The sequence below is a fragment of the Oncorhynchus kisutch genome, linkage group LG8 (genome assembly GCF_002021735.2).
Source record: "Oncorhynchus kisutch isolate 150728-3 linkage group LG8, Okis_V2, whole genome shotgun sequence".
Lineage (NCBI taxonomy): Eukaryota > Metazoa > Chordata > Actinopteri > Salmoniformes > Salmonidae > Oncorhynchus > Oncorhynchus kisutch.
This window is the reverse complement of record NC_034181.2, coordinates 61,287,432-61,309,746: the sequence shown is the minus strand read 5'-3', so window position 1 is coordinate 61,309,746 and position 22,315 is coordinate 61,287,432. Positions and strand designations below refer to the sequence as shown.

At 42.2% G+C, this 22,315-nt stretch overlaps 1 protein-coding gene across 1 annotated transcript; it reads right to left on the bottom strand.

The window, feature by feature from the left end:
- Positions 1-3,221: 3,221 nt before the first annotated feature.
- On the bottom strand, positions 3,222-20,128 carry LOC109895477 (adhesion G-protein coupled receptor G5-like). The gene is made up of 14 exons (XM_020489180.2): positions 19,692-20,128; positions 14,152-14,246; positions 13,576-14,022; positions 13,374-13,425; positions 9,367-9,481; positions 9,159-9,281; positions 8,766-8,894; positions 8,053-8,095; positions 7,522-7,628; positions 7,282-7,397; positions 6,679-6,938; positions 6,457-6,556; positions 6,056-6,336; positions 3,222-4,249 (listed from the first exon to the last, which is right to left on the bottom strand). Exons 2-14 carry the CDS (start codon positions 14,216-14,218, stop codon positions 4,131-4,133), a joined length of 1,959 nt encoding a protein of 652 aa, XP_020344769.1. The 5' UTR covers positions 14,219-14,246; positions 19,692-20,128; the 3' UTR covers positions 3,222-4,130.
- Between the last annotated feature and the right edge of the window lie 2,187 nt (positions 20,129-22,315).

Here is a 22,315-nt window from a genome sequence, read left to right as displayed (position 1 = left end):
ATGATCTTTATTGTTAAACGTGACAGTAAGCAGATTGTGCTAACCAGCTAATTTAGCTAGCTAGCTAGAGTGGGGAAGTTATCTGTGATGGTGTGATAACATTGACTGGTGATGATCAATGTACTGCAGTAGCCTATTAGGCCTAATAATTAGCCAACGAATGATGGGATAATATGAATGAGCTTCTTCAGCTACACATAGCTGACGTTTCACCACGCATGCCACATTTTCTACTGTGATTGGTCAACAATGAAAGGCACTTCTTGAAAAAATAGAGCAGAAGCCAAAGGGCTGTGTTGGAGAGGATCAAAACAGCAGTTTATCATGGATAAATTGTGACTGACTGATCTACAAATAATAATGAGTTGTAATTTATGATGCAAGGTGATTTGTTGATCAGTCAGTAAGCAGTCACTTTGATGCTCTCGAACACGGTCATGTTCTCCTCTCCACCTGGATAGAATACCACCTCCACCTGGGTTTAATTGAAAATGTAGTGGCCACCGCTGTTTGTCAGCACCTTAATAGAGATAGTCCTAACCTTGTAGTCCTAACCTCTTGTTCTTTCAGCCATTCCTACAGTGTGGCGAAAATAAATGGGGAAAGAAAAGGGTTTGGGATAAACGGCGAAAATAAGGTATGCGGTTAACACACGCTTAGGAGATCGTATACGTTTTGTTCTACGAGATAATATTAATAAGTTAACATGATCTTTATGAATTATGAAGCCTTTATATGTGCTTTTTGAAATGACAAATGCTACAAAATTCACAAAATGTGACTTTAGCTGCTGAAGATTTTCATAGAACAATGCGTATAAGATCTCATAAACCTGTCAACCTCACCTTATTTTCGGCGTATATCACAAAAACGGCGTTCATTTCCACATAGACTTTGTCCAACGAACCATGGCGGAGTTAGTGCCTACAAAAAGACGCCATTGCTATTGCTCTCTGGATTAGCTCATTCTCAAGCCCGTGCTCAGTGGCATGCGAGCCGCCGCCTAGTCAATCTCCTTCTTCTTCCATGAGGTTTAACGGTGGTTTGCATCCAATAAATGTTGCATTACCGCCACCTACTAGACTGGAGTACAACCCCCGTATACTTTGCTTAAAAAAATAAACAAATAGCATCCCATCTAACACAACACTCACAAAAAATGATCTAATAACCCAACACAATTCCAGGCTTTGTAAGGGCTATATGACCAACAACGAAAGTGATGGAGTTGCTGCATCAGATGACCTGGCCTCCACAATCACCTGACCTCAACCCAATTGAGATGGTTTGGGATGAGTTGGACCGCAGAGTGAAGGAAAAGCAACCAACAAGTGCTCAGCATATGTGGGAACTCCTTCAAGATTGTTGAAAAGCATTCCAGGGGAAGCTGGTTCAGAGTTTATCAAGGCAAAGGGTGGCTACTTTGAAGGATGTCAAACATAAAATATATTTGTATTTGTTTAACACTTTTTTTGGTTACTACATGATTCCATATATGTTATTTCATTTATTCATTTATATATATTCATTTATATTCATATATTTCGTTTAAATGCATGCTTATGTTGTTATAGCGATTATTATTTTCGCATGTTGACAATGTTTGTTTATTTCATTGCTATGGTCACCGGTGGCTGTCGCATAGACTGTGGTGGGCTGTCGCCCTGTGTGCGAAGGCACTAGTCGCTTTGACAGGTGGTATATTCCGCAGACTACTCTGCGACATTCCGCTGGTTGGCTGAAAACCACTTTGTGGGCACAGCGACTGGGGAGTTAACTTCTTTGGTAAAGGGTGGCTCTTTTAAGAAACTCAAATATAACATAGATTTTGATTTGTTTAACACTTTTGGGTTATTACATGATTACATGTGTGTAATTTCATAGTTTTGATGTCTTCACTATTATTCTACAATGTAGAAAATAGTACAAATAAAGAAAAACCCTTGAATGAGTAGGTGTGTCAACTTTTGACTGGTACTGTATCTGACTTGGATCATCATTTTGTCCATGTGATGATTTTATGACTGGCCTGGATGACTCCGACACAGAGGAAGTGATATTTGTTGAGACGGATGAGGTAGACACAGGTGATGGAGGTATAAAACAGAAATAGAGAAGAGCATGGCCTATGTGTCTATCTTTATTCCTGTTTCCATTTACTTTAAGGGCGTTACGCTATTTAACAATAGGCTACAATGTGTGAGTGTTCAATGAGTAGGTTGAAATGTTTGTGGGTATGAAAACTGTGACTGTGTCTTATTAAACACTATGTTTTACTCACACCTGCCTTTGGGCATTAAACGCACAGGGAGATAGTGTGGACACAATCGGTTTGCTGTATCTAAGCCTGGTAACAGTAAATTCTAATGTAGGCTAAATATAGTATAAGTATCAGTTTGATGGCTTACTTCCTCATTCTCCCCCACTCTTTTCCATCATGTGTTTTTACAGTGCATTTACCCTGCTCCCTGTCACTCTGAAGTAACCCAGTGTGTGGGCCACGTAAAAACCCTGTTGTGCAAGTTTCCACACAGTCACTGTAACCATCCTGCAACTAAGCAATCATGACACTCTGTTTTCCTTAGAACCTCTGCAATTTACTGTAAACCAGAGCTACAGCGTCATACACTTAGTGTACCAAATATAAGAACACCTTCTTAATATTGAGTTGCACCCCCTTTTGACCTCAGAACAGCCTCAATTTGTCGGGGCACGGGGCTACAAGGCGTCGAAAGTGTTCCACATGGATGTTGGCCCATGTTGACTCCAATGCTTCCCACCGTTGTGTCAAGTTGGCTGGATGTTGGGTGGTGGACCATCATTGATACACACGGGAAGCTGTTGAGTGCGAAAAACCCATCAGCGCTGCAGTACTTAACACACTCAAACCGGTGCGCCTGCCACCTACTACCATACCATGTTCAAAGGCACTTAAGTCTTGTGTCTTGCCTATTCACAAGCCATGTCTCAAACCTTCAAAATCCTTCTTTAACCCGTCTCCTCCCCTTCATCTACATTGATTTGAAGTGGATTTAATAAGGGATAAGGGATCCTAGATTTCACCTGGCTTCAACTGGTCAGTCTATGTCATGGAAAGAGCATGGGTTTAATGTTTTGCACACACATTGTAGTTGTATACAGTGCAGGTATTTCGCTTATGAATTGTTAAGATCAATTATGACCTATTTTTGTAGTTGTACATTCAAACTAAGGTCCTGGTGTTCTTTTCTTATACAGTAAACTTTTATTGAAGCAATATACATTTACATCCACACAAATACAATACGTTTTCAAAAGTTGCAAAAGATATAGACACAATAATGTCAGTGGCACAACCAGTCATGTTTTCTAAAAAATACATCTCTGTACAATAAAGTGCTAAACATAGTCCAGTAACTATGATCTGAAAATACAGTGTTTGTCACAGAATAGAGCAAGTTGCCAACTTCAGCCAAATGTCATTGTACAATTCCTGCTGTCTTTCAGATGATGGCCTGAGTGACACTTCTATGAGTCCTTTTCTGAGTAAAGTAACTACCAGTCTCTGGAAAACTATGTATGAAAGTTTCTTACATACCTGATGCTACAACATGATGAATGGGTAAACGACAAGACTAAGAAGCTAAAGTGCTACTTCAAAAGCTTGAAATGAGCGATGACTGATATCTATGAAATGATACGTTCAACACAGAATAAAACAAGCTTATCAAGGTTCGCCCTGGGCTTAAAGCTGAAATCTGTAGGGGTGAAACTGCCACATACGTTTGCAATATTACAACAAAGACATTACTTCAAACAACAAACACATTTTTTTTCATTGCACATGCGATAGATCAGCAGAGTACTATGATATATATTTTTTTACCAGGATGCATCTCTGCCCCATAATAAAAGAATAACAAATGTGCCTGGAGTGACCCGTGGCGCTGTTTCACCTTACGTCAATTATAGCTTTAATTTTGACTGTATTTTTTTTTACAGTCACTCAGATATGTGTATGGAAACGCGCTTGTATAGTGCAATATTCTGAATCTCAACCCCAGAGTTGGAATGTTCTGAGTGACAGAGTTACATTTGGTACATTGCTCCTCCTTTAGCCTACAAAAAAATGGTATCCCATGTACCCCAGCTCAGCTCTTCTCCTGCAGCATGTGTTGCCTGGTGGAAGATGCTGTGCTACCATCCAAACTAGACCCCGATTGTTTCCGCATCCGTTCAAGAATGTAGAATCGGAGCATCAGGAAGAAACCTATGGGACAGACCACACAATGTTTCAGATTAGTTCTGTGATGGACCAATAATACAGTACAGAAGCTAGAATCTATGCTCCAGAATTAGATTCCAGATTCTGAATTCAAAACAGCCTATAATCAACATCATTCTAAACTATCTGTAACAGCTAAATGCTTAATGAATGTCACATATTTCAACAGTAGTGAAACAAATGACATGGAAACAAATCCACATTCACTACCGGTCAAAAGTTTTATAACATCTTTTTTTTTACATAGTTTTGATGTCTTCACAATAATACAATGAAATAACACATATGGAATCATATAGTAACCATAAACTATGTGTTCAACAAATCAAAAGAAGATAGCCCTATTTGGTAAAAGACCAAGTCCATATTATGGCAAGAACAGCTCAAATAAGCAAAGGGAAACGACAGTCCATCATTACTTTAAGACATGAAGGTCAGTCAATAAGGAACATTTCAAGTACTTTGAATGTTTCTTCAAGTGCAGTTGCATAAACCATCAAGCGATATGATGAAACTGGTACTCATGAGGACTGCCACAGGAATGGGAGACCCAGAGGTAACTCTGCTGCAGAGGATAAGTGCATTAGAGTTACCAGCCTCAGAAATTGCAGCCCAAATAAATGCTTCACAAAGTTCAAGTAACAGAAACATCTCAACATCAACTGTTCAGAGGAGACTGTGTAAATCAGGCCTTTGTGGTCGAATTGCTGCTAAAGGAACCACTACTAAAGGACACCCATAAGAAGACGAGACTTGCTTGGGCAAAGAAACACAAGCAATGGACATTAGACCGGTGGGAATTTGTCCTTTGGGTTGGAGTCCAAATTTGAGATTTTTGGTTCCAACCACTGTGTCTTTGTGAGACGCGGTGTAGGTGAACGGATGATCTCCGCATGTGTATTTCCCACCATAAAGCATGGAGGAGGAGGTGTTATAGTGTGGGGGTGCTTTGTTGTTGACACTGTCTGTGATTTATTTAGAAGTAAAAGCATACTTAACCAGCATGGCTATCACAGCATTCTGCAGCGATATGCCATCCCTACTGGTTTGGGCTTAGTGGGACTATGATTTGTTTTTTAATAGGACAATGACCCAACACACAAGGAGAGTGATGGCGTGCTGCATCAGATGACCTGTCCTCCACAATCCCGACCTCAACCAAATTGAGATGGTTTGGGATGAGTTAGACCGCAAAGTGAAGGACAAGCAGCCGACAAGTGCTCAGCATATGTGGGAACTCCTTCAAGACGGTTGGAAAAGCATTCTAGGTGAAGTTGCTTGAGAGAATGCGAAAAGTGTGCAAAGCTGTCAAGGCAAAGGGTGGCTGTTTGAAGAATCTAATATAAAATATATTTTGATTTGTTTAACACTTTTTTGGTTACTACAAGATTCCATATGTGTTACTTCATAGTTTTGATGTCTTCACTATTATTCTACAATGTAGAAAATAGTAAAAATAAAGAAAAACCTTTTGAATGAGTAGGTGTTCTAAAACCTTTGACTGGTACTGTAGGTATTTTAAAAAGGTCACACCAGCAATAAAGAGCAGCTTTTTTGTGAACTTCTAGCAGACAGAGCTATACACTAGCTTCTAATCTAAGCATGTAGCTAATAGCAAGTGAATACAACTGGAAATCGGTTGCAGGGAGGTTTTTCCTAATACGCTGTTGAAACAGAACACTTTTACAGGGCATTGTTTCAAAGCAACACAATAGACGGTTCGCTCTGACAGCCTCCTCTGGTCATGTGACCATATTAACCTTTTGATAGACTCAACAGAGGTGGACCTACCCTGTAGGGAGTTGAGGATGCAGAAGAGGAAGGGGATGAACTCCGAGAGCTGTCCAAAGTCCAAGAATCCCAGGCCCCACGTGGTCCCGAACAGGCAGCTGAGACCCCAGATACTGAGGAACGCCACCTTGTTCTTCCGCCACTCGTCTCGGTTCTGGATATTTCTCAGGACCAGGAAGAGCATGATCAGACCAGAGAGGACCACTACAGCCAGGAAGGTCAGGTTGATGAAGTAATGGGCTAGTAGGCCTACAGAGTGTGGAGACACATCCATCCAGCACCTAGAAGACCATGGTGAAAAAGCATGAACCACTAGGCTAACTTACTCATCACCTCAGTCAAATGTCAAAACTGTAACTACTGTTCATCTTACAGGTACAGTAGATCCAAAGTGCACTCACATCAAGTAGGGGTTGTTGACATCCTCACTGGACACAACCTCTATTACACCATAGACTTTTCCAATGGCAAGCAGTACAATGACCGGAACAGCTGGGAGACCTGGACAGAGGATCAAAATGATGGTAGCAGTCAATGGTTTAAAGGTGTATTCATGTAAATTGTATTCATCTACCAATGGGCAGTGGAATATAAACCGATTCTTTGTGTACGTTTCCACTCACCAAAGCCAACCAGGTGCCAAACATACGGATTGGGGGAGGGGCTGAACACCATGTAGACCAACCAAAAGGTGTGTAACACTTCAATAAACATCCAGGAGAAGGAACTGAGCAGAGCATAGTGGAGAGCCGCCCCAAAAACCCAGCATGCCTTGTTACCTCCCACGTTGGCCACAGTCCCTGTCAGGAAGAAGAGGAGGCTAAGAAGGAACAGTGCCATGGCCAGACCCCGATGGACTGCAGTGGACTGGTCCTTCGCTCTCCTGCCACAGTGCAAGAAGAGGAGATAAAGTTAGTGAGAGAGAGGGTAACTGCTATGAAACAAATATCACTCATATTTTTATTTTTTTTACTAGGCAAGTCAGTTAAGAACAAATTCTTATTTTCAATGACAGCCTAGGAACAGTGGGTTAACTGCCTGTTCAAGGGCAGAACGACAGATTTTGTACCTTGTCAGCTCGGGGATTTGAACTTGCAACCTTTCGGTTACTAGTCCAATGCTCTAACCACTAGGCTACACTGCCACCCCATGTTGAGGCCTGGTAGGAGATATTATGCGTAGGACAGGCTGCAGGGAGACAGATTATTGCATGTGAGGAGAAGTACCTCTGTGTGTTAAGGAAGTAGATGAGGACAACACAGCTCAACGTAGAGGCAGCACAGCCCATTGATGTAATGACAGTTAGAGCCGCCAGATGGCGGACTGGTCGTGGTTCCAATTGCTGAGGTGAATAGAAGACAAAACCAATTTTAGGTCTACTATTACCAATCTACTTGAGATGAGTTCTTATTTATTTATTCAAATGATTGCCCATGTAAATATTCTAGATAGAGGTTATAGCTCACCACTAGGATGGCAAAGTATGTGAGATGATTACAGTGGCACTCTGTATCCTCCACACCTTTCTGTATGGTCTCACAACCTTCCTTTTTCCATGTGACCTCTGCTGGATCTGCAACAATTAAACCAATACCAATAGCCGTAGCAAGACCTGGAAATGCTAACACTGCATAATTAAGCGTTAAGGCCCAAGGTGGTGTGGTATATGGCCAATATACGTAAGGGCTGTTCACGCAACGAGAAGTGCCTGGATACGGTCCTTAGCCTTGGTATATTGGCCATATACCACAAACTCCAGAGGTGCCTTATTGCTATTATAAACTGGTTACCAACGTAATTAGAAGAGTAAACAAGTCATTTTGCATCACACCTGTGGTATATTATCTGATATACCACGGCTTTCAGCCAATCAGCATCCAGGGCTCGAAAGACCCGGTTTATAATAATGAATAAACATCCACTATATTCAATACAAATAATAATATAAATAAGTACGCTATTATTGCAACCAAGTTTAAACATGCTTCTTTACAAACCTTTCTTTGTGTCCCAAGAAACACATTTTCTTGAGTGACTTGTCTGAAAAAGATAAGTTACAAAAGGGAGATAAGAGGCAAGTAGGGACTAACATATTTAATTCACCACTAGATGGTGACCTGGATACTGAACAACAACACATACCAAATACTGTATATCTGTCTGGCATGCAAGATGAGCTGTAATCATATTTTACAAGTGCTACTGTTGACCAACTTACACACTGAGTCAGACCAGAAAGAGGGATCAAGTGTGCAATGATGTGACCCACAACATTTTCAATTTAACTGATACACCAGAATCAATCAAAATATCTAAAAGTGATAACAATAAGACCATGCTGAGATAAAGTCCAGAAACACTAAACACTACAAACACTACAACCATACAACAGAAAGTTAACTTTACTCTAACTGTACAACTGTTTAAGGATACACATCTACTGTACTCAGGGGCAACACCCCTGTGATGTACAGTGTTGAATAAAAAGCTACTTGCTACAGTACAATTGCTAGAGTGACTCATTCTGTGATGAAGCAGACATCTTTTTCTACAAATCTTTCACTTGGTTTCCTTTTGCTTCTGAAGGGGATTTTGAAGTGGTTTGTGCTCGGAGGGTTTGAGACAGTAAAATACATCAAGGCAAGGAAATGGCGTGCTTCCAGTCAACTAAGACACACAGATGCATTCAGGCAAACACGCACACACTTACTGGTATGGCAGAATGATGGAAACCAATCCTGATTGGCTCTGGAAGGTTGGTGATGATCTCATTCTCCACAGTGATTCCCACCACATCTTCTAGAATCCTGATGTCATTCTGGTCTGCCTTAGAACTCCCCTGTGAACACAACAAGCAGAATCACAACTACACTTCATACTATACGGGACGGTTTCCCCGGACCCAGATTAAACTTCGTCTAGGACTAAGAAGCATGTTCAATGGAGAATCTTCATTGTCTAATTCTTAGCTTCAATTATGTCTAGAAAACCGGTCCTGCTATAAGGAAGCATTACCAACGGTTTGGTGCTTCAGTGTAAACTGTAATGTACAGTTTACATAGACTAGGTTAGCAGCCAAGTAAAAAACCCAATTGGCTCTTACCTGGAATAAGATACTGTTTTTGAAGTAGGTGCAGACAACCTTGACCTTTTTCTTTTCTGGAGGTTTCAGACAAGAAGGCAGGTGAACTGATGGAATCATTTGAGGAGGAACTCCTTGAGGCGCCTGCACAACACCAACACACAAGTTAGTTATAATAATTATATAACATTACGTGTTTGTGTGTCTGTGTGTGCGTTTATGGTCTTACAGGCAGAGTGATGTTGTAGCCCTGAAAGCCTTCCTCCATCTCCACCACAGAGCTCAGGGCACAGGGCAGCACCACGTTCCCAAGCACCTTGGACCTCATCACTGTCTCCTCTATCCTACAGACCAATACAGATAGTATTTACAACCCACTCTATCTCATACAGGTCATTTATATGCATTACATACAGTGCCTTTGAAAAGTATTCAGACCACTTGACTCTTTCCACATTATGTTACGTTACAGCCTTATTCTAAAATGGATTAAATCGTTTTTCCCCACCCTCATGAATCTACCCAGAACACCCCACAATGACTAAGCAAAAACAGGTTTAGAAATTTTAGCTAATTTATAATAAAGAAAGCCCTGAAATTTCACATTGACATAAGTATTCAGACGCTTTACTCAGTACTTTGTTGAAGCACCTTTTGGCAGCGACTACAGACTTGAGTCTTCTTGGGTATGATGCTACAAGCTTGATACACGTGTATTTGCGGAGTTTCTCCCATTCTTCTCTGCAGATCCTCTCAAACTCAGGTCAGGTTGAATGGGGAGTGTTGCTGCATAGCTTTTTCAGGTCTCTCCAGAGATGTTTGATCGGGTTCAAGTCCGGGCTCTGGCTGGGCCACTCAAGGACATTCAGAGACTTGTCCCGAAGCCACTCCTGCGTTGTCTTGGCTGTGTGCTTAGGGTCCTTGTCCTGTTGGAAGGTGAAGCTTAGCCCCAGTCTGAGGTCCTGAGCGCTCTTTTCATCAAGGATCTCTCTGTACTTTGCTCCGTTCATCTTTGCCTAGATCCTGACTAGTCTCCCAGTCCTTGCCACTGAAAAACATCCCCACAGCATGATGCCACCACCACGCTTCACTGAAGGGATCCTGCCAGGTTTCCTCAAGACTTGACGCTTAGCATTCAGGTCAAAGAGTTCAATCTTGGTTTCATCAAACCAGAGAATATTGTTTCTCTGAGAGTATTTAGGTGCCTTTTGGCAAACTCCAAGCGTGCTGTCATGTGCCTTTTACTGAGGAATGGCTTCTGTCTGGCCACTCTACCACAAAGGCCTGATTGGTGGAGTGCTGCAGAGATGATTCTCCTTCTGGAAGGTTCTCCCATCTCCACAGAGGAACTCTCGAGCTCTGTCAGAGTGACCATCGGGTTCTTGGTAACCTCCCTGACCAGGCCCTTCTCCCCTGAATGTTTCAGTTTGGCCGGCTGACCTGCTCTAGGAAGAGTCTTGGTGGTTCTTGGGGACCTTCAATGCTGAAGACATTTGTTGGTACCCTTCCCCAGATCTGTGCCTCAACACAATCCTGTCTTGGAGCTCTACGGATAATTCCTTCGACCTCAAGGCTTGGTTTTTTCGGTGACATGCACGGTCAACTATGGCTCCCTCTCCAGCCTCTAGGTCACCAGGTTGCTCGTTATGGCGTACACCTGTCACCATCATTAACTGCACCTGCGCGTCATCAGACTCACCTGGACTCCCTCACCTCCCTGATTACCTTCCCTCTTTATGATTACCTTCCCTATATATGTCACTCCTTTTGGTTCCTTCCCCAGGCGTTATTGTGTCTGTTCTTAGGTCATGTCTGTGCGTTGTTTGTGATACGTGTTGGTTTCATTTACTTATTAAAACACTCACTCCCTGAACTTGCTTCCCGACTCTCAGCGTACATCGTTACAGAATAACGCCTCACCTAAGGGAAGCATCAGGGAGTCTTTTTTTGTTTGTTGTTTCAGTGTAAATGCAGTCAGTTGGGCCACTACAGGCTCTCATGCCTCAGCCGGATCGCCAGGCTCCCCTGCCTCAGCCGGTCTGTCAGGTTCCCGCACCCCAGGCAGCGACAGGTTCCCACGTATCACATGGGTGACCGGTCTGCTCCTGATCCCCGGGATCGTCCCTTTGGTCGGCATCCTGCGGCTGGAGATGCGCGTCTGGGAGGGGGTACTGTCACGTGTGTTCCCTCTCTGGCCTCTAGGTCACCAGGCTGCTCATAATGGCGCACACCTGTCACCATCATTACGTGCACCTGCGAGTCATCAGACTCACCTGGGCTCCAACACCTCCCCGATTACCTTCCCTATATATGTCACTCTTTTTGGTTCCTTCCCCAGGCGTTATTGTTTCTGTTCCTGGGTCATGTCTGTGCATTGTTTGTGTTACGTGTTAGTTTAATTTATTTATTAAAAACACTCACTCCCTGAACTTGTTTCCTGACTCTCAGCACACTTCGTTACAGCTATTGTGTGTACAGTCATGGCCAAAAGTTTTGAGAATGACACAAATATTAATTTTCACAGTCAATGAATTGCAAAGTCCCTCTTTGCCATGCAAATTAACTGAATCCCCCCAAAACATTTCCACTGCATTTCAGCCCTGCCACAAAAGGTCCAGCTGACATCATGTCAGTGATTCTCTCATTAACACAGGTGTGAGTGTTGACGAGGACAAGGCTGGCTCTGTTCGAATAACAGACTGGAAGCTTCAAAAGGAGGGTGGTGCTTGGAATCAATGTTCTTCCACTGTCAACCATGGTTACCTGCAAGGAAACACGTGCCGTCTTCATTGCTTTGCACAAAAAGGGCTTCACAGGCTTGGATATTGCTGCTAGTAAGATTGCACCTAAATCAACCATTTATCGGATAATCAAGAACTTTAAGGAGAGCGGTTCAATTGTTATGAAGAAAGCTTCAAGGCACCCAAGAAAGTCCAAGAAGCGCCAGGACTGTCTCCTAAAGTTGATTCTGCTGCATGATCGGGGCACCACCAGTATAGAGCTTGCTCAGGAATGGCAGCAGGCAGGTGTGAGTGCATCTGCACGCACAGTGAGGCGAAGACTTTTGGAGGATGGCCTGGTGTCAAGAAGGGCAGCAAAGAAGCCACTTCTCTCCAGGAAAAACATCAGGGACAGACTGATATTCTGCAAAAGGTACAGGGGTTGGACTGCTGAGGAATGGGGTAAAGTAATTTTCTCTGATGAATCCCCTTTCAGATTCTTTGGGACATCCGGAAAAAAAGCTTGTCTGGATAAGACAAGAGGAGCGCTACCATCAGTCCTGTGTCATGCCAACAGTAAAGCATCCTGAGATCATTCATGTGTGGGGTTGCTTCTCAGCCAAGGGAGTGGGCTGACTCACAATTTTGCCTAAGAACACAGCCATGAATAAAGAATGGTTCCAACACATCCTCCGAGAGCAACTTCTCCCAACCATCCAGGAACAGTTTGATGACGAACAATGCCTTTTCCAGCATGATGGAGCACCTTGCCATAAGGCAAAAGTGATAACTAAGTGGCTCGGGGAACAAAACATCGATATTTTGGGTCCATTGCCAGGAAACTCCCCAGACCTTAATCCCATTGAGAACTTCTGGTCAATCCTCAAGAGACGGGTGGACAAACAAAAACCCACAAATTCTGACAAACTCCAAGCATTGATTAAGCAAGAATGGGCTGTCATCAGTCAGGATGTGGCCCATAAATTAATTGACAGCATGCCAGGGCGGATTGCAGAGGTCTTGAAAAAGAAGGGTCAACACTGCAAATATTGACTCTTTGCATCAACTTCATGTAATTGTCAATAAAAGCATTTGACACTTATGAAATGCTTGTAATTATACTCCAGTATTCCATAGTAACATCTGACAAAAATATCTAAAGACACTGAAGCAGCAAACTTTGTGGAAATGAATATCTGTGTCATTCTCAAAACTTTTGGCCACAACTGTAGATTGCTTTTGGGCATGTGATAGTGATATAGAAACTGCTGTACTATAGATGGACGTTTTGTGTACAAACCAGCCACCACCCACTATTCACAATGAGCTCAATTTTCTGCTCTGCAGCTCACTCATAATAGATGACATCATACTTCACTGCTGCCCGAACATGTTTACAACCACATCTTGTCATGGTGGTTAGTCAACTCAGGAGGATAGGTATAGCCATAGAGGATAAAGGAGTTTGAGAGATGACATGGAGGGGTGTAATTCAAAATAAAGAGGTAAAACTTACATGTTCACCTTATCACCAGATCCCTGACTCGCCTCATCACAAAACTCGTTTTCTGAAAGGCAAAGAATCCATTCAGAAACAGTGTAGTATTTATATTTTCAAGACTGTATAACACACCCAAAATGTACTTAGATGAACAATAAATTATTAAAGTTGATTTCCTCATCAGACAACTTAACTGACAACCTAAAGGCTTGCTTACTGCAGTTGATAATTTCGCCAAAAAACTCATAGGCTGGATGTGTTTTGTAACTTATGATATCATCCCGTTGTGTCGCGTTGAGTATCCCGTACGTCGAAATCCCTTTGTTTTCGCCTTGGGACAGGTCAGTGCAGCAGTTCCCCTGTAGACCAGACGGCCAGCACAGAGTGTGGTTCTGTCCATTCACCTCTACCCAGAGCTGGTCCAGAAGGGGCTCCCAATACACACAGAAGGGTCTCTCTCTTGCCTCTGGGCTCGGATCCAGCTTGATGACAGAGGAGTTCTCACATTGGGCCGTTATCTCACCTCGGATGGACAGGGAGCTCTCATTGGCTGAGATGGTGATGGTGCCACAGCCCCTTTTCAAATCGTGAGCCAGAGTTAAGAGCCCGTTGCCATGGCGCCAGGTTCCACACATTTTGAAGTCCCTGTCGTTTTCCCCTGATCCTGTTTGGACAATAGTTTTTGAGAATTATTTATGTTTTACTTTTAAACTTTTTAAGAAACAGAATCCCTCTCAGTTCATACAGTATTTTTCTTTATTTGTAGGACATTACAAATAAAATGTTCACTTACCTGATGCAAAGAGGGCAAAGAGAAAGATCATCCACAGGGTCCCTCCAAACCCCTGGTTAGGCTCCATTGTTACTGTATGGTTTCACCTTTGACCTCTATAGAACGGCAAGAAGAACAACACAGTTGTAAAACGTGAATACTGCTCAACTTTAATTAGTGTTCTGTGAAAAGCAGGATAGATCTGTCCCAGGGTGATTGCAGTCAGTCTGAAAGCACATATCTGTACCATTCCTTCCAGAGGCGATTCTCAAATTATTTACCATGTCTTCTCTAAACAACACATTTCCTAGACACCATTCCTCTTCTTAGATACACTTATTCTTTTTTTTTAAATGTATAATGAACTATTTCCTTATCAATAAAAACATTTGTTCTAAAAATACATTCAGTGTCCTTTATTGAGTTCTTATCAATGAGAACACTCTTTCCTTCCAACGATCACACAGACGACACCAGTCACTGTGTCTTGTATTCACTGAGTCTTCAATGACATGTATGTGTTCTGAGGTCTCACAGATGCAGACTTACAAGTGAATGCAATGCTAATTCACTGTATTCACACTAATTCCCTTTTTGAGAACTAAAATATCTATATCGTGGCTGCTGCCATGGTGATCGACGTATCTTCCCACAGACACACGGCAGAGTCTTTTATTTCATATCCAACTGAGTTGTAGTAGCAGACAAATGACCTACATGTGCACAATTTAAAATGTTGGGGAAGCTACTCTGAAAATATAGTTTACCAAACTGCACTCTTACAAAAAAAAGGGGTTCCAAACAGGTTCTTCCGCTATACCCATAGGAGAACCCTTTTTGGTTCCAGGTAGAACCCTTTGTATAAAGGGTTCTACATGGAACCCAGGACGGTTCTACCTGCAACCACAAAGGGTTCTTCAAAGGGTTAAACACAAAAATTGTGTTTCAAGTAAGAATTATGCAGGTCTGATGCCGAAAAATAAAGGAAATTCTTGCCTACTTCATCCATATTTGATTTTTGTTAAAAAAGTAGTGTGTCATTCCAGTAGTTAGCTACACCACTACATGGAAGCTAGCTAAGGGTGAATTTCGCTACATTAGTCAAATGTATGTAATGTTTACACTAGCCTTTGATGTGGTATGGCCAAAGCCACGTTACTGCTTCATGTGTGAGTGCAGCTATTAGCATACTGTAAATACCATAGTTTATAGACAAACAAAATAAGGACACCAATTCAAATTATACAGGAGCTTCTCATCTAAACCATATTGTGCACAGTGTTGCACACTTGGTTAATGCAGTGATTTATTCACAAATATTTTTGTGGATATTTTTAGAGTCTTTAATTTATAATTTGGCTAACAGAGCAAAAATGCCATCTACTGGTATTAAGATAATTAAGGTAATTCTTGCAGGGAAATTATCTTCACGTTGTACGACTCAGAGGGGGGTATATGGTGTAGATGTCTCCCACATTACCTCAGGAGGAAGTGTTGGAGACATCTCTTGAAGAAAGATTTGAATCTAGATCTGTCTCTTTACACCACAAAAGTATATTTCCTGGGACTAGTTTGTGTCGTCAAAGTAGTGTAAAGAGGCCCTGGATTTTAGCTAGCTAACGTTAACAGTGCTAGCTATTTTTGACAAACTTTGCTAGCTAATGGCAACATTGCCATCTCTCTAAAGTAAATTTGACGACATGATAATGATGGCAAAGTTATTTCCTACTAATTATTTGCCTACTTTAGCAATGCCATAATTTAGACTAAATAGTCATTAGTCCCCTTTCAGAATGACTGGATATCAGTCCACTTTTCGGCAGCAATATAGTGGACAGTGGCTTTAGAACATTTATTACAATGGCCTTCCCCAAACGAAGGACGGCAGTGCAAGCTATTGGCTACATGCTTTGGTTTCTGTGGGAAAACTGCACTCCTCCATTAACAGAAGACAGACAAAAAACTGCACACAGCCATTGAACCACAATCTAGTGGGGTTTGTGGAGGAGACAGTTTACGTACAACATACCTAAGAAACCTGTCACCTGCAAATGATATCCACGTACAAGCACTGAGCTAAATGTTGAGACAGAAAGGTTTCCTACAGGTGAAGGCCTATTCTCATCTATGCAAAAATATATTTATTATGTAATGAGTGTGAGCAACAAGTTGAAGTACAAAAACAGTGTAACAGTAGTGTTATTATCATGCAAAAAGTGAGCACAATAAGAGAGGTCTTGATTATGTGTCTATGAGTAAATGCAATGCAGCACATTTTTGAAAGTATGAAGACAACGTCAAATATCAGACAATCGTCAACAGCATGGTCTTTATGGATTATACAGTGGACTACACCTTAACCATACTTATAAGAAACGCACCGTCTCCCCCACCACATAATCAGACTTCACATAATCAACAAACGCACACACGGTGGTGCTCAGTTCTCTTTTGTTTGAGAAGGGCGAACCCGACCTCCACCCAGTCTCTGCCCCCACCCCCTCTCCATTGTTCAAGGGCCTAAATGCAGTGAAAGAATGTCCCTTTCACTTCTCAACTTTGTGTGTGTGTGTGTGTGTGTGTGTGTTGACACGGTTCAGACAGTTATAAATGTTCAAGGCCACAAAGCATATTGTATAGTAGCTAGCCAAATAACGCAAGAGCTTGGTGTCAAATATGAGTCTTAACATTCGGTAAGCAACTTAAGTTTACATTGTGATACTTCTGATGTGACAGAGGTAAATTCACACACAGTCATAAAAAAGATAAGAACTGCTTACTGTAATATCTTTTCGCACTTCCCTCACCCGTTTCACCCTTTCTTTTCAAAGATGCTGCATGTGTGAAATTGTGGCCTCAATCGAAACTTCCGCTATCCCTTGAACTCTTGTTCAAACTTTTTTCTTTAATAAGCTGCAGTATTTTAATGTATTCAACAACAGTGACTCATCCTCTCTGTCACGGACAGCATCTGTATATCACTTCAGAGTAGTATAGCTCTGAGTGACAAAGCAGTCAAAGCAATTGTAAGTCAGACAGACATGCAACAAGCTTTACTCCACCACCTTTTGTCTGAGAAGAGCAAACAGAGCATAAACGCCCCGCTATGCCAGAGAAATGTGACCTGGTCCGTGACATCAGAGCTAAACAAAAAAGCTCTGTTGGGGCCCTAAGCTAAACAGACAAAGAGCGTGAATAAAGTTCAAGGTTCAAACGATGGTCCAGCATCTGCTTTAGCTATGTTGACCAGTGTCCCCTCAAAGACCTGATTTCAGCCATTTAGATGAACAGGTGGGCAGAGTAGCTGGTTCAGATCAGAGATGAAAGCAAAGCTAGGAAACTCAGCTGTTTCAAGAGGGCCAAAACAAAGATGAAAGTGCCAAAAATATTCACATTTACTACATTTTAATATAGGGGTATACAGTTCATCCAGTAATTGAATATGACTTTAATATTGCTTCCTTCTGTGAGGAAGCCATGGCCCAGTAAGCAACAACATTGCCAATGGGGTGGGAGGTAGCTTAGCGAAAAAAAAAAAATAGAGTCGATTTTATTTTACCTTTTATTTAACTAGGCAAGTCAGTTAAGAACAAGTTCTTATTTTCAATGATGGCCTAGGAACAGTGGGTTAACTGCCTTGTTCAGGGCAGAACGGCAGATTTTTACCTTGTTAGCTCGGGTATTCGATCTCGCAACCTTCCGGTTACTAGTCCAACGCTCTAATCGATGTCCATTCCCCTGCGGGAATCTAATTAGCATAAGAAGAAAATCGCCATAAAAATCTATCAGTTAGACCTAGAGTTACTGTGCATACGGAAAGTATTCAGACCCCTTGACTTTTTCCACATTTTGCTGCGTTACAGCCTTATTCTAAAATTGATTAAATCGTTTTTCCCCCCTCATCAATTTATACACAATATCCCATAATGACGAAAACAAAAAACTTAAATATCACATTTACATAAGTATTCAGACCCTTTACTTAGTACTTTGATGAAGCACCTTTGGCTGTGATTACAGCCTCGAGTCTTCTTGGGTATGAGACTACAATCTTGGCACAGCTGTATTTGGGCAGTTTTCCCATTCTGCTTTGCAGATCCTCTCAAGCGCTGTCATGTTGGATGGAGAGCGTCGCTACACAGCTATTTTCAGGTCTCTAGAGATGTTAGATCGGGTTCAAGTCCAGGCTCTGGCTGGGCCACTCAAGGACATTAAGAGACTTGTCCCGAAGCCACTCATGCATTGTCTTGGCTGTGTGCTTAGGGTCCTTGTCCTATTGGAAGGTGAACCTTTGCCCCAGTTTGAGACCCTGAGCGCTCTGAAGTAGGTTTTCATCAAGGATCTCTCTGTACAGTATTTTGCTCCGTTCATCTTTCCCTCGATCCTGACTAGTCTCCCAGACCCTTCTGCTGAAAAACATCCCAGCCGCATGATGCTGTAACCAACATGCTTCACCGTAGGGATGGTTGTCCTTCTCCCCCGATTGCTCCGTTTGGCCGGGCGACCAGCTCTCGGAAGAGTGCTGGTGGTTCCAAACTTCTTACATTTAAGAATGATGGAGGACACCGTGTTCTTGGGGACCTTCAATGCTGCAGACATTTTTTGGTACCCTTCCCCAGATCTGTGCCTCTACACAATCCTGTCTCGGAGCTGTATGGAAAATTCCTTCGACCTCATGGCTTGGTTTTTGCTCTGACATGCACTGTCAACTGTTAACCCCCAACAACAATTGAACCTGGGTGCCTATGATGCTGATTAAGGCAGACCCCTGCACCTTTCTGATTCAGAGGGTTTGGGTTGGGTTTGGGTTGAATATGGGAGACATATTTCAGTTGAATGCATTCAGTTGTGTAGCTGACTAGATATCCCCATTTCCTAAGGTGCATTTAGTTAATGCCAGTAGTTATTGAACTTTGCAGTCTTTGCATGCATTTAGTCCCAATGTTTATAGCAACAATTGTAATCTGCTGGTTAAAAGGCTTATACTGATACAGGAACTGTATTATTTTGCCAACCTGGCAAGCAAGCGGACAAACATTAAACTGCACCAAAACCATCACCCATCACCCAAGCATTGATATAAATACTAGCAGCATCTCATTCTTCGATTCTGCATTTCATAATAGTAATACCATTACAATTATGCCTACTAAATGTAAGAACAGATAGAATTTTGAAGAAATTCAGCCAAAATCAACTGTCATGTACTTCAGAGCAAGTTATTTATGTTTTGGTCAACCTGTTATCAAGTTAACGGAACATATTCCTATCAACAACAGAAGAAGAAAAAAAGAAATGAAAGAAAACACAAATGTAAGAACTGGTTTCTAACGGGTTGTAGACTAATTTAGCGCAATGTGAAGCAGGCCAAATCTGAGGTTCACTATTAGACCCTAAAATACAGAAACACCTGCCTCTGCTTAGTCAATAAATTAATTGTCTCCACACTGCATGCATTAACCGGTAGGCTACACATGTGTTCTGGTGAAATTAGGAAAACAATTAAATATCACAGATTAATGCAGTAAAAAACGGGTTTACATTGGTTTTGTTTTTGTTACCTTTACACAGTCGGACCCCGTCTGCGCCTCTGCTGAACGTGGTGGTTATGGTTTTCCGTCGATTGTTTTCCTTCGATGTCTAAAAATGTGTCAGAGGTCCTCCTATAAGCGTTGCTCTTCACAACTCCACACGCGGACTATACACTAGTGACAGAAACATAAACTGACGGTGTGAAATGGAATGCGTAAAAATCCCGATTCCTCCCCAAAGCTCACACACACTCAGACACTCACAGCAGCGTGTGAAAATTAGCTCAGTCATACATGACTGAAAGTTACTCTTTCAAAGACTCGGGTATTTTTTAAAATGTCATTAGGCTACTTCCAGACACTTCAGACCATACGTCACTGCACTGGCACCCGTGCTACACAGTACACCCACAACTAAAAGGTCCAGTATTGTTTGAGCTGCCTAACCCTGTACAGAAAGCCACTCCTTAGGGAATAGCTGTCAGCACGGACAACGTGTGAGCGCCAGACTGCCTGCGGGTGGTTGGTAAGAGGAGGGCCACCGTTTGGTGAGCTTTCTCTCTACAAGAAGAATAGAAAGTAATAGGCTATTCACTATACAATCTATTTTAGGCTATACCGGGTTCCTAGCTCTCACTTTCTGTATGTTTTCTTAGAGAACGTCATTATCTATAAGTGAAGTCTACATACTACTGTATGTCTTATTGTTATGCTCTGTTATTTCCCCAAGGTTATCAGCAGTAGGCTCGCCAACTGTGATATTGTGCCACGTTAATGTTTAACCATGGGTAACAATTACCTGTAGACTTTGACAATTGACATTTTGTCAAGTCACATTTTCCATGAAAAACCTTCTCACAGGAAGGAGAGAGAGAATGAGGTAGAGGCTCCTCTTCTGTCTTCAGCTGTCTGTGTTTGTGTGTCTGTACAGGAGGGTGTGCACATGCCTGCATGTGAAGAAAGCAAGCTAACAAAGGGATACTTGTCTGTGGAGTGGAAGTATTTTCCAGTTGTATTTTATTATATGGCTGTTGCCCTCAACGAGATAAGGATATGATCCACTTCACTGGTGATGAAAGGTGTCTGCTGATTCTCTGTGGCTTGTTTTTTTGGTTGGTATCGGGAATAGGACCATACAGAATTCATATAGGTATAGGGGGCTAGAGCTGAGAGTCACAACTGGCCGTCAATGCATGCACCCTGACACCCCAGTAACTGTTCCGCCTACCCCAGGATTTAAAAGGGGAAGCAGAGATTTGTCAAGCCTCCATATAAGAGACAAAGAGGAAGATTTAACAAACGTCACTATTTCTTTGCCAATCTCCAGACAGTGGTTATCATTGTTGATGATTAGGCTTTTTAACTATTAGGATTAGGACATAGTGTTTTTGTGGTGAAGGTAGTGGGCTATTAACTGTGGCAGTCAGCTCAGTAACAACTTCACAATGGTTCCTCAGCACACACGCACGCACACACACACACACACACACACACACACACACACACACACACACACACACACACACACACACACACACACACACACGCCTATCATCTGTTCTAGAAGGTCTGTCATTTGTTAAAGATTTGTAAAACAGTGATGGTCTTTGTTAAAATTGCATGTTGGTGTAGTTTTCACTGGGAGACCAATAGGTAGTGATGAGTCAGCTCAGCTGCATGCCTTTCTAGGTTTGGTGGCCTCTGTCTGGACACCAACATCCTGCAATTATGGTTTTCACCTTCAACCTTTAATAAACAAATATCAAACACAAATGTGCTTTGCTTTTAACCACTTGTGGAAAAATTGTCTGTCATTTTTTGCAGAGAAGTCATCATAAAAATGTAGAAATAAGATGTGAACTTGGTGTTAAAGGAAGCTGCACTTCCTCAAACCTTTCTTTGAACATCATGTCATTTGTAGGAGGTTTCATTCACTTGTTAATGCTCTGAAGCTCAAAGTTTAAAACATTCCGTAATATCTCAGACAGTATCAGGTAGATTCCCCTCATACACTTGCACACTCACAGCTACGGCTCAAATACAGCAGGTGCCTTGTGCTCCGAGATACTTTTGTTAACCTCCTCACACCCTTTCTCCCTCCCTCACCCCTGGAATTCCGTGGCGCCCCAAGGTAATAACACTGATGTATTGTGCCTAGGGTCTCACACACACACACACACACACACACACACACACACACACACACACACACACACACACACACACACACACACACACACACACACACACACACACACACACACACACGTGTACCCTATTAAATATTTGATGGATGCAAACCAAGACACTTGGACTCACGTTCTCTGAGGCATCCTCTTGTTATTGTCCAAGTCAATGGTTTCATAGCAATTTGGGTGAGTTGGGGCCTCACCACTAACTCCAGTCAAAAGTTATAGCACCTTAAGCCACACTAAAGAGTATAATACCACATTAACAGTAAACACAAAGATGTAATAGTATTTTGGACCTGTAATGCTGAGTTTACTATACTTTGGTATCACAGCTTTTTGGCATCTCTGAGTTTATGTGCCCTCATTGTCACCACAGGCCCAATCATGACTACACATGCATGTGTTGTAGTTGTTCTTCCAGGGTGCTGAACATTGAGACTGGCTGCCTGCCAATGAGGTGCC

Bases quoted from the DNA above. Each gene is read 5' to 3' on its own strand.
- LOC109895477 (XM_020489180.2), bottom strand. From the start codon at position 14,218: ATGGAGCCTAACCAGGGGTTTGGAGGGACCCTGTGGATGATCTTTCTC. The intron at 9,282-9,366 runs GTAAGACCATAA...GGTGTTGTGCAG, and splicing joins GCTACAACATCACTCTGCCT to GCGCCTCAAGGAGTTCCTCC. The intron at 4,250-6,055 runs GTAGGTCCACCT...TCTGTCCCATAG, and splicing joins CATCCTCAACTCCCTACAGG to GTTTCTTCCTGATGCTCCGA.